The 15,726-nt window shown below is 52.0% G+C and overlaps 1 protein-coding gene across 10 annotated transcripts in view; it reads left to right on the forward strand.

Annotated features, from left to right (window-relative positions):
* The window catches only part of MAP4 (microtubule associated protein 4), a 135,881-nt gene that overhangs the window by 47,169 nt on the left and 72,986 nt on the right, over positions 1-15,726 (forward strand). For 9 of the 10 annotated variants that reach the window (XM_068146117.1, XM_068146116.1, XM_068146113.1 and 6 more), the window contains one exon: positions 2,117-2,182. In XM_068146117.1, the coding sequence (XP_068002218.1) occupies positions 2,117-2,182 (66 nt within the window). Of the gene's footprint in view, positions 1-2,116; positions 2,183-6,682; positions 10,646-15,726 lie in introns of those variants that run through there. The other variant, XM_068146120.1, reaches the window with a different exon arrangement.

The raw sequence follows: 15,726 nt of genomic DNA on the forward strand, positions 1-15,726 counted from the left end.
ACTAAAATCACAGAACCACAGAATGGTAGAGGTAGGAAGGGAGCTCTGGAGATCATCCAGTCCAAGCCCCTGCCAAGGTAGAGTTACCTAGAGAAGGTCATAGTATCATAGTATCAGTCAGGGTTGGAAGGCACCACAAGGATCATCTAGTTCCAACCCCCCTGCCATGGGCAGGGACACCCCACACTAGATCAGGCTGGACAGAGCCTCATCCAGCCTGGTCTGAAACACCTCCAGGGACAGGGCCTCAACCACCTCCCTGGACAACCCATTCCAGGGCTTCACCACTCTAATGGTGAAGAATTTCCTCCTCACCTCCAGCCTGAATCTCCCCACCTCCAGCTTCATTCCATTCCCCCTAGTCCTATCACTACCTGAGATCCTGAGAAGTCCCTCCCCAGCCTTCCTGTAGGCCCCCTTCAGATACTGGAAGGCCACAATGAGGTCACCTGGGAGCCTTCTCTTCTCCAGACTGAACAGCCCCAGCTCCTTCAGTCTGTCCTCATAGGAGAGGTGCTCCAGCCCTCTGATCATCCTTGTGGCCCTTCTCTGGACACGTTCCAGCACGTCCACATCCCTCTTGTAATAGGAGCTCCAGAACTGGATGCAGTACTCCAGGTGGGGTCTCACCAGAGCTGAGTAGAGGGGGAGGATCACCTCCCTCGAGGTCACACAGGAACACATCCAGGTGGGTCTGGAATGTCTCCAGAGAAGGAGATTCCACCACTTCTCTGTGCAGCCTGCTCCAGGGCTCCAGCACCCTTAAATTCAGGAAGTTCCTCCTCATGTTTAAATGAAGCTTCTTGTGTTCCAGTTTGTGCCTGTTGCCCCTTGTCCTGTCTCTGGACACCACTGACAAATCCTGGTCCCCTCCTCCTGCCACCCATCCTTTCAGTGTTGATGAGCATTGATAAGACCCCCCTCAGGCTGCTCTTCTCCAGGCTCAAAAGCCCCAACTCTCTCAGCCTTTCCCCGTCACAGAGATGTTCCACTCCCCTCAGCATCTTTGTAGCTCTCTGCTGTGTTAGTCCAATGGAGCTGACCTTCAGAGACATCCAAACAAAACCCACTTGTGCTGGATGGAGTTCTTTGATTTGACCCCATTTTCCTGGACACTTACCTTCTAAAGAAGATAAGCTGTGAGGGGAACCATTCCACCTTCCCAAGCAGGGCAGAAGGTAAAACACAGCATTTCTGATTCTTCTGCTCATTTGGGAATCACCAACTGGGTTGGGCTGGAAGGGACCTTTCACAGCCATCCAGTCCAACCCTCTGCAGTCAGCAGGGATATCTGCAGCTAGAACAGATTGCTCAGAGCCCCAAACAATCTGACCTGCAATGGTTCCAGGGATGAGGCATCTCCCACCTCTCTGGGCAGCCTGGGCCAGGCTCTCATCACTGCAGGTGGGGTATCAGCAGAGGGGCAGATTCCCCTTCCTGGACCTGTTACTCCATCAGATCCCCAGCAGACCTCTGAAACAGGGTTGGTGACCCTGCTTTCTCCTTGCCTGACCTCATCAGTGACTCCAGTGCCTGGCAGCATTTCCCCCAGTCACAGTTCTGTCCCAGTCCATCCCAGAGCTGGGGAGGGCTGACAGCAGGAGGAGCTGCTGGGTCTCACTGCTAGAAACAGGGCCAGGCATCCCTGGAGTATTTTCAGCTCCTTGTAGAAGATGTAGGTGTGGGGTTTGTGTTTTTCCCTAAGCTGTCTGGCAAGTCCATGTTGAATTTGTGTCAAACTCCTCTGAGGGAACCGGGAAGAGTTTTCCTCTTGCTCCGAAGTGAGCAGATAAAGAAGCTTCAGGGTGTTAACACCTTGAGTCTCCTTCATGGGACTAGATCTGTGATTGAAAAGCTCTTCTTGGGTTCTGTGTTGCACTGATTCAATGTGGGTGCCTCAATTCAATGCACAAATAATTCTGGGTGAAAAAAGCCCCAAACCTTTATCTGTGTTTGGCAAGGTGACGCCAGTGTCCTTATGGTGAGGTGACACTGGTGTCCTTACAGTGGTGTCCTTCACTCTTGGATTAGGTTAGAATCATCAAAATCTGATTGGAAAAGACCTTCAAGGTTATCAGCTTCATCCAGCACTGACATTTCCTTTGATTTCTTGCAGATACTTCAGCTTCTGGGCCAACAGTTGTGGAAAATGGTGACCATGGCATAGAAGATCACCGCACAGGTACGTCCGCCACGGCTGAAGGAAACGTGTCACCTTCTTTCTTTGGTGTTGGAGCAGTAAAGCTTCATTGTGACCAAATGCATCATCTTTTTGAGTCTTAACTCCTTCATCATGACCAAATGCATCACCTTTTTGAGCCTTATCCCTTCACAGGGGGTTGCTTTGTTCTGCTGTTTGTGGGTTTTTGATGTCTTCAAAGACTGTGAAACAAGTAGCCCTTCATTCTCTCCTGGGTGTTGCAATTGCTTGCTTGCCTAAAGTCTTGTTCTGAAGGCCTTGTGTACTGATCCATGGGCAGTGGTGGGAAGGCAATATCTAGGGCACTGATAGCTAAATGGCTTCCTAGTGGCTCCAGAATACTCATAGCTGAACTCTGCCCTGTGAGTACAACTTCTCCTGTCCCCTGAGAGGTGGACAGTGACATTTCTGTTCCGAGCACACCATCCTTTGTTGCAGGTTTTTAATTCACTACTCTTAGCTGCTGCTGAAATTGTACTACTTGGTTTCTTCTCTAGCTTCTCCTTCCACCCCAAACTACCCTTCTTCAGTAAATACCTCCTCATGTTTGCTTTGGCCGTGGCAAAGCTCAGACTGAGGTCTTCTGAGCTTGTTTTCAAACAGCTTTGGCTGCAGAACACTTGTTGGGACTTCAGAGGATGGATCTTTCCAGTTGTGAGGGATCTGGGGAATGCTTCATCATTCCAACCAGCCTGAGATAGGTTGAAGTGAACCTTCTTTGAGCAGTACTGTTTAATGCCAATTAGAGAAGAAATTTGTGACACTGAGGGTGGGGAGAGCCTGGCCCAGGTTGGCCAGAGAGGTGGGAGATGACCCATGCCTGGAACCATTCCAGGGGAGGTTGGCTGGGGCTCTGATCAACCTGCTCCAGTTGCAGGTGTCCCAGCTGACTGTGGGGAGGTTGGACTGACTTTGAAGGTCCCTTCCCATCCAGACCATTCCATGTTCCATGACAGGAACATACAGATAGATCTTTGCACAGAATTTGCCATTGTCAGTCTGGTCAAAAGGGCTCTAATGTGGCTGTTACAATTTAGTGTGAAGCTGAAATTAAGACTCTTCTGAACCTTCCCAAGAATACTTCCTCTCTTTTCTTTTATAACCCATTTACCTAAAAGGAGATAGAAACAAAAGCAGATTGCTGGGGACTCCAGTTATGACTAATTAACTGCACTGGGCTCTTTTAATTGAACTTCTGAACTGTGTTTAAAACATTTCTGGTTATTTACCTCATCCTGGCTTTATGAAGCTTTAGCTCCTCACACACTCTATGCTAGAAGCTTTGATCAAAGATGCTTTTATGTGTCTGAAGCTTTTGAATTCATGAATACACTCAATCTTTGTGGGGCAGAGTTAGGTTGGCTTGCTTTCTTCTGACAGGCTGTCTGAGAGTGACATCAAAGTGGCAGAAGCAGCATGTCAAAGGGTGAAGCATCACAGGCATCAAGTTAATTAGGTGTTCCAGGCTAACAGAGGATTTATGTGGCACAACTGCTTCCTGGGCCCTTTCCTTCTACCCCTCTTTCTGGGGGAGACTAGAAATTCCCATGGGAGAGTGAGGAGGGAGGGACAGATGCTGCTCTAGGATCAGGTGATGGAGGGGGTTTCAGCATTGATGCTCTGCAGAAGCACAGCTGAGTTGTTCCAGCCCAGGTGATGGACTCCAGTAGTGCCTGGTACATCTCCCAGGTGGTGTTGCCTAAAGCCCTGTGTCCCTGGCCCTGAGCCACCTGCAGTTTTGGGCTTTCAGCTGCAGCTGGTCCTTAATCTGCCTCTTTATCAAGCTGAGATGGATTCTTCTGGATGTGCAATGCCAGCCCAGTGCAGAGGTGAGGAGCAGAGCAGCTGAGAGGGGATTAAGGAAGGGGATACTGGAGGAAAGCAGCTTTTTGCTACAAAAAGCAGTGTTAAGAGCTACAGGGGAGCTTTCAAAGGCAGAGCTGTATTTGAGGTGGGTTCTGAAATGGACTTCAGGAGGGGAAGCAGAGGGAAAAGAGGTGGTGAAACGCTTTGAAAGTACCAGGGTCTGCTTCTTGCTGTGGGCTGGATCACAGGAAGCTTCACTATGTGGTTTTTCAGCTCTCAAATCAAACAGGGTGGCTGCCAATGTTTTCTTGCCTGTCATGTTATCTGCAGACATCTGGGCTGTGTGTGTGCAGGGCTTAGAATGAGGCAGCTCTGAAACCTTAGTGCTACTTTGGCAGCCGTGTGCCGCCTCCTCAGAGGATGCCCTGCTGCCAAGTGGTTGGACTCAGTGATCTTGCAGGTCTTTTCCAGCTTCAGTTCTGTGATTCTGTGAAATGCTCTAAATGTAGGAGATGGAATGAACCCAGAAGTAATGTAATGTGGGGGCAAAAGTGTGTTACAGAGTCATGGAATAGAATGATGGATTCCTTTGGGTTGGAGGAGACCTTTAAGCTCATGGAGTCCAGCTGCCAGGTCACCACTAAACCATGGACCTCAGCGCCACGTCTCCACAGCTTTGAAACCCCTCCAGGGGTGGGGACTGCCCTGTGCAGCCTGGGCCAGGCCTGGACAACCCTATCAGTGAAGAAGTTTCTTCTAATGTCCAAACTAAACCTCCCCTGGGGCAGCTTGAGGCCTTTTCCCCCTGTCCTGTCACTTGCCTCTTAGAAGAGACCAGGCCCTACCTGGCTTCAACCTCCTTTCAGGGGGTTTCAGAGAGCCAGGTCTCCCCTCAACCTCCTTTTTTCCAGGCTCAACACCCCCAGGTCCCTAAGCTGCTCCTCACCAGCCCTAGTCTCTAGACCCTTCACTAGCAGCTTTGTTGCCTTTCTCTGGACCTGCTCCAGCCCCTCAGTGTCCTTCTTGGACACCACAGCCTGACCCACAGGATGCTGTCCCCCCACGGTCCCCCTGATTAGCTGTTGGACTATTTTAATTAAGAGCACTGAAGCATCCAGACCATCCAGGCAAGGGGTGTGGAGCTCAGCATTTGATGCTGGGAAAGAAGAATGCCACCAGCTGACTTTCTGTTGGCTGCTGACTCACAGGTCCAAAACGGTGGCCGTGAGGCTGAGATGCCTGCCTGGGAGCGACTGGCAGGGTCCATCCCTGGCTGTGCTGAGCCCTGTTTAGTGGTTTGGGGCTGTTGGCTGCTTTTTGAGCTCTGCTGTGAGCACTCGGCACCCAGCCTGCCGCTCTGCTCCAGCTGCTCTTCCTTATAAGGAGAAATAGGCAAGCGTGGGTGCACGCTGGGGGAAGCCCTGCACAGATGCTGCAGCTCAAGTGGATCAGGCAGGCTGGGGGCAAATGAACAGCTCAGAACCACAGCTGGGGAGGGAAATGCTGAGCTGCACTGTCCCACAGCTGGGGAGTGCCTGGAAAGCTCCAACAGCAAGGTGAAAGCTGGCATGGTTTGAGACTGAAAAATGGAGTTTTACAGTAGAGAGAGGGAAGACCTTCTGGTAGCCTCTGTGCTTCAAGGGGCTGAGCAGAAAGCTGGGGACAGACTTTTGAGTAGGGCCTGTTGTGACAGGACAAGGGGTGATGGCTTGAACTAAAAGAGGGAGATTCAGACTGGAGAGAAGGAAGAAAGAAATGTTTGACACTGAGGATTGTAAGAGCCTGGCCCAAGCTGCTCAGGGAGGAGGGAGATGCTCCATCCCTGGACCCACTGCAGGTCAGGTTGGTTGGGGCTCCGAGCAACCTGCTGCAGTTGCAGATGTCCCTGCTGACTGCAGGGAGCTTGGACTAGATGACTTGAACGGTCCCTTCCCACCCAAGTCATTCCATGATTCTATGACAACAAAAAGCTGGGTGTAATTTTCAAACAGTGCAAGGTTTGCAACTCCTGATTGCAGGATATTTGCCTGGAGTTTGAAGGAATTCTGTGTTCTAAAATATAACCTGTCTCTGAAATGAAATCCAGCAAAAGGATGGTCCTGTGGTTTCTTTTGGCCACTTTGTGGCCCACCATCCTTCTCATGGTGTGATGGCCATGGTGATCTTAGGTTGGGCTCAATCTTGGAGGGCTTTTCCAACCCAAACAATTCTGATTCTGTGATTTTATGATTCTGTGATCGTGCTGGAAGAGGAGAAGTGACCTAGGGAGGTACCACTATGCTTTCCCTAGCTGGAATTCCCCTCCAGCCAGCCTGTTTGCATTCTGAGTTTGGGTCACAGAGATACCCTGCTCACTGCTTGCAGTGCAAATTGTGCTCTCGAAGCAGCGCCCTGAGCTTCCTGTCGCTAATCTTGATCCACCAGAGCTGGGGTTCATTCCTGGCCCCATGGCGTGCCCTGCCATGACTGCTGATGGATTTTCAGCCCCTCCTAAAAGCCAAATTCCGCCTGGCTCTAATCTGGCTTCTGGCAAATCTCCTGGCTGCACTGGATGAGATGTTGCTTGTTGTGCTACCTGACTGTTGATGTTTACTAATGACTTGCGCTTCTCTGCCCCTTTCCCCATCCCCTTTCCCTCTCCTTCTTCTTTCCCTCTCTTCTATTTTCTCCTCCTAGAAGCCTAGACTGTCTCCTAACACTGGGGCTGCCACTGACACAAGACCAGTGTACTTTTCTACCTGCCATTACACTTCTAAAATCTTCAGCATTTTACAGAGCTCTTGCTTTCCATCCTTGGACTTTCGGTGTGGAAGACACCAAAGGGTAGCTGTGCTGGCGGCCGAGCAGCCTTCCTCCTCCTTCTCCCTCTCTGCTCTGCAGTGCTTGTTGAAACCTTCCTTCCTTTGTGTAAGCACAAACCTGGGTTTGACCTGCACCGTTTCAGCACTCCCCACTGGTTTGTTTGAAATCACAACCAAGGGCTCCATTTTCCACCTTGAAATTCGGGTTCCTCTCATGGGTGCTCCAACAGCAGAAGCGTTGGGGTGAAATGTTGAGTTGTGCTTTCAGAGCGGATGGGTCCACCATGACTGCAGCTCCCTTCCTTGCCCTGCCCTCCTCCCCATCCTCACCATAGCTCTTTAGGGTGATGCTGAGTTGTTCCTGCTTACCCCTGGCTGCTTTGAATCCTTCTCATGCCAGGTTTTTCTCCCAAATGACCTTGTCTTCTTCGAAAGAGGCCTTTTTCCCATTCCAGCACTTCTCAGACAGAGAAGCAGGTCAGGAGGGAGCATGGTTACTGAGGTAGGAGCATGTTGTCTCTGGTTTGTGAGGGATGAGCTGTGGGCTTCAAGCATTTGCTGAGAGTATAAAGGAAAATGAGACCAGCCCCAAAATCCTGCCTCAGGAAGCTGCTTTGCTCCCCTGCTGCTTCCTTCAAGCCTTGGAAGCAAGAACAAAAAATGCCCTTGCTTTAACTTCATAACATTGGAGATGTTCAAGGCCAGGTTGAGTGAGACCTTGAGCAACCTGGTCTAGTGGAAGGTGTCCCTGTCCATGGCTGGGGCTTGGAACTAGGTGATATTTAAGGTCTCTTCCAACCCAAACCAGTCTATGAATCTAGCTTGGTTTTGGCCATGACTCTTACCTGCCATGAAAACAGAGAGAAATAAAAGACCTACATTGTAAGGTCCACCCTGAAATAATTCTGGCAGTTTCCAGCAGCACCCAAAATGGCCTGGTTTAACTTTAAACAGAGCTACAGGAGGTTCAGCAAGTCTGTTGCAACTCCTCTCTCCAGACCCACAGGTAGGAGTCAGGAGGACCTGTTTCTCCCCTCCTAGAGAGCTGGCAGAGAGCTGGGAAGCTTTGCAAACATAAAGGTCAGTACCATTCAGCAGATTTCATAGCAGGCAAGCTGAGCCCAGGGGCTGTAGGGGAGTGGATGTGTCCTTTGAAAGGAATTGTGTGGCAGAGCCAGTGGAGCTTTGCCTCCAACACCTGGTCCAACAAGTACAGGATTTATTTGACCCCAAATCCAGGCTAAGATTAGGACCTGATTCTCCAAACTGCCCAAGCCCAGCATACTCTTACCTGCCTAAAAATGCAATCTTTAGCCTGTGAAGAGAGTAGCTTGCAGCTAAATACTCCTAGTATCCTGCTAGTACCCCTGAGTACATCTCACTGCTCAGCTGCTAATGGTTGGCTGGAAGAATCAATGCCAACAGAAGGTTTTCTCTGCAGATCTCCCTCAGGTAGTGACCCATCCAGTCTGGATAGGTTGATTTTTTCATCCAAGACCTCACATGCTCCCCACCCAGGATGACACTGTCCAGAGCTGCTGCACTGAGCTGTGTATCAGCAGCCTGGGTGGTGATCTGCAGCAGGACCTGAGGCTTTTGTCCTCTCCTTTGGTGGAAGTCCATTGCTCTTCCCACCTTCCAAGCCTTGTTAGTAGCCAAAATCTTTGTAGTGCCAATTTCTGAGCGAGTGACACCGTTGGCTTCTCCTCCAAGGTGGAGAGCTGGCATTTCTGAGAAGACTTTGGTGCCTGCAGGCCCTCTACTGCCAAAGCCAAGCTCTTCCCTTGCACGGTGCCAGGTGCCAACCTGGCAGAGCCACCAGGCAGCTGCTGAAGGTCAGCAAAGGAGCAGATGCTGACCACGTGCACAAGTGTTTCCCCACAGCCTAGATCAGTGCTGGTCACTGGCATGCAGGGTACTCTGGAGGACAGATTCAGACTGGAGATTAGGAAGGAATTCTTGGCAGTGTGGGTGGTGAGACACTGGAACAGGTTGCCCAGGGAGGTTGTGGATGCCTCCTCCCCAGAGGTGTTGAAGACCAAGTTCAGATTGGACCATGAGCAACCTGGGCTAGTGGGAGGTGTCCCTGCCCATGGCAGGGGGGTTGGAACTGGATGATCTTGAAGGTCCCTTCCAACCTAATCCATTCTATGAGTCTATGAAGTACAGCTGGGACAGATTGTCCTCTGGCTGGCTTGAGGGGGAATCATGGCATGTGGTAGTATTTGAGCAACCTGCTCTAGCTGAAGATGTTCCTGCTCATGGCAGGGAGGTTGGACTAGATGATCTTCAAAGGTCCCTTCCAACCTAAAGCATTGTATGGCTCACTGAGCAGCCTGGTCCAGTAGGAGGTGTCCCTGCCTGGGGCAGGTGTTTGGAACTAGATGATCTTTAAGGTTACTTTCAACCCAAACCATTCCATGATTCTATGCAGCCAACAGCCTCCACCTTTACAAGTCTCCCAAGTCTCACCAGTGCCATTTTGGGAGTGGTGGAAGCCCCACTGCCACATGTCTGTGGAAGCACCATTTCTCTCACACATCAGCTTTACTGCTCACTCACACCAAGCAGTGAGAGGAGAGCAGCAGTGTGTGCTGCAAGGAGAAGCCTTTGGTCCTCCTTGTTGTCCTGAAGTGCTTTCCTCCTGGGGAATTTTTGGTGTCTGTTGCCATAAAAGGAGATGGTTGTCTTCTTGGCTTTGTTTTGAAAGATCTCTTTGTGGCTTTTGCTTCATGTGGTTGATTTTGGAGCAAGGCAGCATCACAGCTGCTCTGGAGGAACTTGAACTTGGTTCCACAAGCCATTCTTCCCTCACCTTCTGCCTTAAGTGGGCTTAGCTATTTGTGCCTGAGAGATACAGAGAAGAAAATGGGTTACAGAGGGAAGTTTCCAGCTTGAAGAACAGAAGGGTTTGCAGGAACCTTCTACCCCCCCTCCCCACAGCTGCTTTATCTTACCAAAATGCAATAATGCTTCTAAGTGGTGGCCAGAGGGGAGCTGCTGGCACTTGTAGCAGCTGGGGGGGGTCATCTCTCTCTGCAGTAGAGCTGTGGAGGCATCTGCCTGCTGTGGGACCCCCTATCCCTGTGCAGTGACATTGTATTGGGGATCACTTGTCACTTCCCCAAGCTGACCAAAGCAATGATGGCAGCTGCAGACAGGGACACCCCCAGGCTTCAGTCACTGTCCCAGCTGCTAACATAAATAATTCATCCCATGACACCAACACTTTTTTCCACACCCCCAAGCCCATGTTGTTATCCCTGTTTATTTCAACTGCTGTTGTGTTTCCAGACCTGAATGTGGATGTGGATGGATGGAGTGGGTGAGGTGTTGCTCCTGAGTGTTTGTGGTGGCTCTTTCTTGTAGGGCTCTTAGCAAAAACTCTGCCAAAACCTTGGCTTTTGCTGGGGCAGAAACACAACCTGCCTGTGCTGGGGGACTGAGTGTTGGGGGGCAGGTGGGGATGGTGGAGGGTCACTGCTGAGCCCTGTATCTTCTGTCCACCCAAGAAATGTCCTTCTGTCTTGCTGAGAGCTCAGTGCAGTGAATGGTGTGCAGGGGGAGTGTGTGCTCTGTTTGCAGTCTGTCTGTTCAGAGAGCCAGGTAGCTACCCAGTGTGCTCCTCTGGTGAATTGTCCTGTCACTCAGGCTCTTCTCCAGTCCTTGGAGGTGAGATGAACCCTTCTCAGAACGTGCTAAGAACTCTCTTGTGCTCACAGCCTTCTCTGCTGCCACTTCTGGTTGTCCTTGCTGCTTCCAAAGCTCTGTATGATGTGAAGCTGTGTACCACTGTGGAATAAACCACCCTAATAAACGTCTCAAACTAACCTCTCAATGCTTGTCCTGTGGTGAGAATCTTCTGGGCTTCTGCTGCTTGGACTTCAACAGTTGCAGGGAGCTGCATGTGCTGGGTTAACCCTTCTGGTGGCTTTCTAAAGGAGGTAAATGCCTTCAGCTGGAGCAGTTGGGAACAGGGCCATCAAAAATGGGGTCAGTGCATGAACTTCTTTGCATGAACTTTGTGGACAGGTTGCCCATGAGCCAGCAAGTGCCCTCATGGCCAAGAAGGTCAACAGTCTCCTGGGAGGCATGAAGAAGAGTGTGGTCAGCAGGTCAAGGAGGTTCTCCTCCTGCTCTGCTCTGGTGAGGCCACATCTGGAGTCCTTGGTCCAGTTCTGGGCTCCCCAGTTCAAGAGAGACAGGGAACTTCTGGATAGAGGCCAGGGAGGCTGGGAAGCTGCTGAGGGGCCTGCAGCATCTCTGTGAGGAGGAAAGGCTGAGAGCCCTGGGGCCTGGAGAAGAGCAGCTTGAGAGGGGATCTGATCAGTGCTCAGCAAGAGATAAAAGGGGGGGGGGGGGAGAGGGGGGGCAGGGCAAGTGGATGGGGCCAGACTCTTCATGGTGGTGCCCCATGGACAAGGGACATGGGGCAAGGGGCACAAGCTGGTACCCAGGAGGTTCCATATGAACAGGAGGAGAAGCTTGTTTGGTGTGAGGGTGCTGAAGCCCTGTCCCAGGCTGCCCAGAGAGGTTGTGGAGTCGTCTTCTCTGGAGAGCTTCCAAAGCCACCTGGCCATTGTGATCCTGGGCTGTGAGTGCCCTGCTTTAGCAGGGGGTTGGACTGGATGTTCTCCAGAGGTCCCTTCCAACCCCAGCATGCTGGCATTAAGAAGAAAATTAACCCTGTGGCTGTTGTTGGGGGAGTGGGGTGGGCAGAACTAGAAGGAAAGTTTCTTCTCCCTTTGGCATCAGGAGTGAAGTGGGGCTGGAGGAGATGGATGCTCCCTGCCATGTTGGACCTACAAGGTACTTAAAACCTGCTCTTATTAACCAGCTGCTAAATAATGCTCAGTGCTTGTGGCAGGTGTGGTTTAAGGTGGCTCAGTTGGTGAGGATGGGCAGAAGATTGAGGTGTCTGTGGGGACAATCATCTACACTTCATGTTTCTGAGTATATGATGAAGACAGTGGAGCCTTTAAGTGCCACCACAGCTGAGGTTCAGCCTTTGCTGCTGGTTTATCACCTAACCCTCTTATGCTGCTGAAAGTGTTGTGAGTGTACAAAGCTGAAAAGAAAGAAACAGCAAAACTACAGCAAAAAGCAGCAGCAACAAAACCACCAACAAACTGCAAAACTGAGACCTGCCCAGGCTGGAGCTATGGGTGAGGCCAATGGTGTGACGTTCAACCAGGCCAAGGGCTGGGTCCTGCTCTTGGGTCACAACCACCCCATGAAGGCTTCAGGTGGGGGGTAGAGTGGCTGGAAACTACCCTCTGGGAAAGGACCTAGGGGGTTGGTGACAGCAGTTGGAGATGAGCCAGGGTGTGCCCAGGTGGCCAAGAAGGCCACCAGCATCCTGGCTTGGATTAGCCATGGTGTGGCCAGCAGGACCAGGGCAGGGATTGTTCCCCTGGACTGAGCACTAGTGAAGCCACACCTTGAATTCTGGGGTCAGACTTGGGTCTCGCACTCCAAGAAGGACATTTAGGGGCTGAAGAAGGTCCAGAAGAAGCTGGGGAAGGGTGTGGAGAACAGGGCTGGTGAGAAGCAGCTGAGGGACCTGGGGTTGTTGAGCCTTGGGAAAAGGAGGCTGAGGGGGGACCTTCTGTCTCTCTACAGTTCCCTGCAAGGAGGTTGGAGCCAGGTGGGGGTTGGTCTCTTCTCCGAAGGAGCAAGTGCCAGGACAAGAGGAGATGGCCTGGAGTTGCCCCAGGGGAGGCTTTGCTGGGTATTAGAAGAAATTTCTTCCCTGAAAGGGTTTTCAAATTCTGGCCAAGGGTGCCCAAGGTGGTGGTTGATTCTCCATCCCTGGAGAGGTTTCAGAGCCACAGAGATGCGGTGCTGAGGGTCGTGGGTTAGCAGCAGCACGGTGGAGTTAGAGAGTGGTTGGATCCCATCAGCCCTCCTGCAGCTGTAGGATTGCAGCCCCCTGACAAAGCCATTCCTTATGTTTATCATTTTGTAACCAGGGCACTGGAAGGTGCTTTTCCACTTGAAGCTCCTTTTCATCTCACCTGCCTGCTCCCTTTTGAGTCCAAGTTTCTATTTTGAGAGCCCTTTCTACTTCCTGGGCTTGGGGAGGGCTGTCTGGGCTCTCACCACTGCTCTGCCCCCAGCCGCCTTTCTCGGGAGGCTTCGTGCTGCTGGTGCTCCAGTCTAAAAAGAGCAGCAGGCTGAATAATGCAGAAGGCTTGGTGGGTTCCTCAAGACAGGCATGACTAAGAGCTTTTTGTGTCTGTGTCTGTCTGATCTTCTGGGATGACCATTTTCAGGCCCAAGATGGGTGTGGGAAAGGGCAGGTGGACATCTGGATGAAGCGGGGGGCAGGAGTTGGGGGGTGTTGTGCCCCACATCCTTTGTGACTCCTGGTGAGGATGTAGGTTGGAGGCAGACGCACTGCTGGGATGTGCAGCTGCCCCTTGGCTCCTTGAGGGTGAGTGTGGAGGATGAGGGCTCTGAAGGAGATGGGGTCTTTCCACCCAAGAACCTTTGCAGCTTTCTGGGACTAGGAAAGTAGTTGAGCAGCGGTCATCAACCATCTGACCTTGTGAGCTCCACACCAGCAGTTTAGAAAGCAGTGATCAGGGACTGGGACATCTCTGCTGTGAGGCCAGGCTGAGAGCTATTCAGCCTAGAGAAGAGAAGGCTCCAGAGCAGCCTTCCAGGAGCTGGAGTGGGACTTTGTACAAAGGCATGGAGTGACAGGACAAAGAGTGATGGATTCAAACTGGGAAAAGCTGGACTGAGATGAGACCTGAGGAAGAAATTCTTCCCCATGAGGGTGGTGAGGCACTGGAACAGGTTGCCCAGAAAAGCTGTGGAGGCTCCAAGCCTGGCAGTGTTCCAGTCCAGGCTGGATGGGGCCTTGAGCAACCTGGTCTAGTAGAGGGTGTCCCTGCCCATGGCAGGGGAGTTGGAGCCATCCCTGGAGGTGTTCAAGAAACATGTGGAATGGCACTTCGGGACATGGTTTAATGGCCATGGTGGTGCTGAGTTGATGGTTGGACTCAGTGATCTTAGAGGGCTCTTCCAACCCAAACAATTCAGATTCTATGCTACGTCTCATGGCAGGGTGGGCAAGGGTGGGGTTGGCCCCTGATGGGTACTCACTGATACTTAGGGGGAAAGGAGTGTAAATAGATAAACCTTAGGCTGATGAGTGGAGATGCTGATGAGATGCTCAAGATGAGTCTATTTGGCCACAAATCAGCCCCTCTGTCCCATATGTTCAGTGCCATGCTCAAGGAGCTTTTCTTCCCCGGCTGGAGTCTTGTTTGCTGCTGTACCAAATCAGCTTAGGGGTTGTGTAACCAGCTCTGCTCTTTGGAAGGGAGCGGAGCCTGCAGGGGCCACTGGAGCTGCAGTGTGAACTGCTCCCCAGGATGGAGGGCAGACTGCCCCATGCAGCTCCCTGTGGGGCTGAGGACACCAGGATGGCACTTGAGAGGGTTGATGTCCACTTCTGAGATAAGGGAAGGAAGGGTTGTGGAGTCATGGAATGGTTTGGGTGGGAAGGGACCTTCAAAGCTCCTCCAGTCCAAAGCCCCTGCAGTCAGCAGGGACATCTGCAACTACAGCAGGCTGACCTGCAATGGTTCCAGTAATGGGGCGCTTCCACCTCTCTGGGCAACCTGGCCCAGGGTCTCACCACCCTCGGTATCAAAAACCTCTTCCTTCTCTCGAGCCTGAATCTCCTTCTTTTAGTTTCAGACCACCAGAACCTTGTTCTGTCACAACAGACCCTGCTCAAAAGTCTGTCCCTTGTTCCTTGGGAGAAGAGACCAACCCCCACCTGACTCCAGCCTCCTTCCAGAGAGTTGCAAAGAGCCAGAAGCTCTCCCCTCAGCCTCCTCTTCTCCTGGCTCAGCAAGCCCATATCCCTCAGCTGCTCCTCACCAGCCCTGTCCTCCAGACCCTTCACCTGTATTACACTGAGGGTGCTGAGACCCTGGCCCAGCTCCTGTGCTCACCGCTCCAGGCTGCCCTCTCCTTGCCATGGAGGCTGTCATTCCCCCCTCTGCCTTTTTTCCCCCTCTTCTCATTCTGACCCTGGGGGCCGTTTGCAATCTCCAGGGCTTTATCCTGCTTACAGAAGCCCCAAGCAGGACCCATGGGCTGCAGGGGGGCTCTGGGAGGTGGTGTGACAGGGGCTGAATGCGACCCCAGGGTTAGAAACCTTCCCTAATCCTGGAGCTTGCTGGGAGGCCTTAGCTCTTTAATCCCCTTCCATTTGGGTCCCATCACTGCAAATAGGGTCAGGCTGATTATTTTGTGCATTTGAGCTCTGCTAGCTGCGCCCCAGCTGTCGGCAGCACCGCTCTGCTGGGGCTGCCTGGCACCGGGGCTCATCTTGGATTAATCTGAACCTTCCCTGCAAGAGAGAAAATCTTCTCGTTACGAAACGGAGCTGGGAACAGGGAGGAGGGGCAAGGGGAGAGGGAATCAGGGAGGTGGTCAGGTTGGAAAAGACCCTCAGGATCATTGAGTCCAACCTTCCTTGGCAGTGAGGGCAAAGTGTGGCTTTGAATGGCCAAGGGAACGGCCAAAGAGAGTTGTGCTCAATGGGGTGATGGCCAGATGGAGACCAGTGACGAGTGGTGTCCCTCAGGGGTTGGCACTGGGACCAGATCTGTTCAGTGTCCTCATCAGTGACAGAGACAGTGAGACTGAGGGCTCAGCAAGTTCAGATTGGGTTGGAAGCAACCCTCAAAGGTCATCTTGTCCAACCCCCCTGCAGTCAGCAGGGACACCTCCAGCTAGATCAGGCTGCCCAGGGCCACATCGAGTCTGATCCTGAATGTCTCCAGCGATGGGGCCTCAACCACATCTCTGGGCAACCTGTTCCAGGTTTCACCACTCTCCTTGCAAAGAACTTCCTTCTGATGTCCAGCTCAATGCATCCTGTGAATCTGAGAT

This window comes from Melanerpes formicivorus, unplaced genomic scaffold, assembly GCF_026170545.1.
Source record: "Melanerpes formicivorus ecotype bairdi unplaced genomic scaffold, bMelFor1.0.p_v2 SCAF_13, whole genome shotgun sequence".
Taxonomy (NCBI): domain Eukaryota; kingdom Metazoa; phylum Chordata; class Aves; order Piciformes; family Picidae; genus Melanerpes; species Melanerpes formicivorus.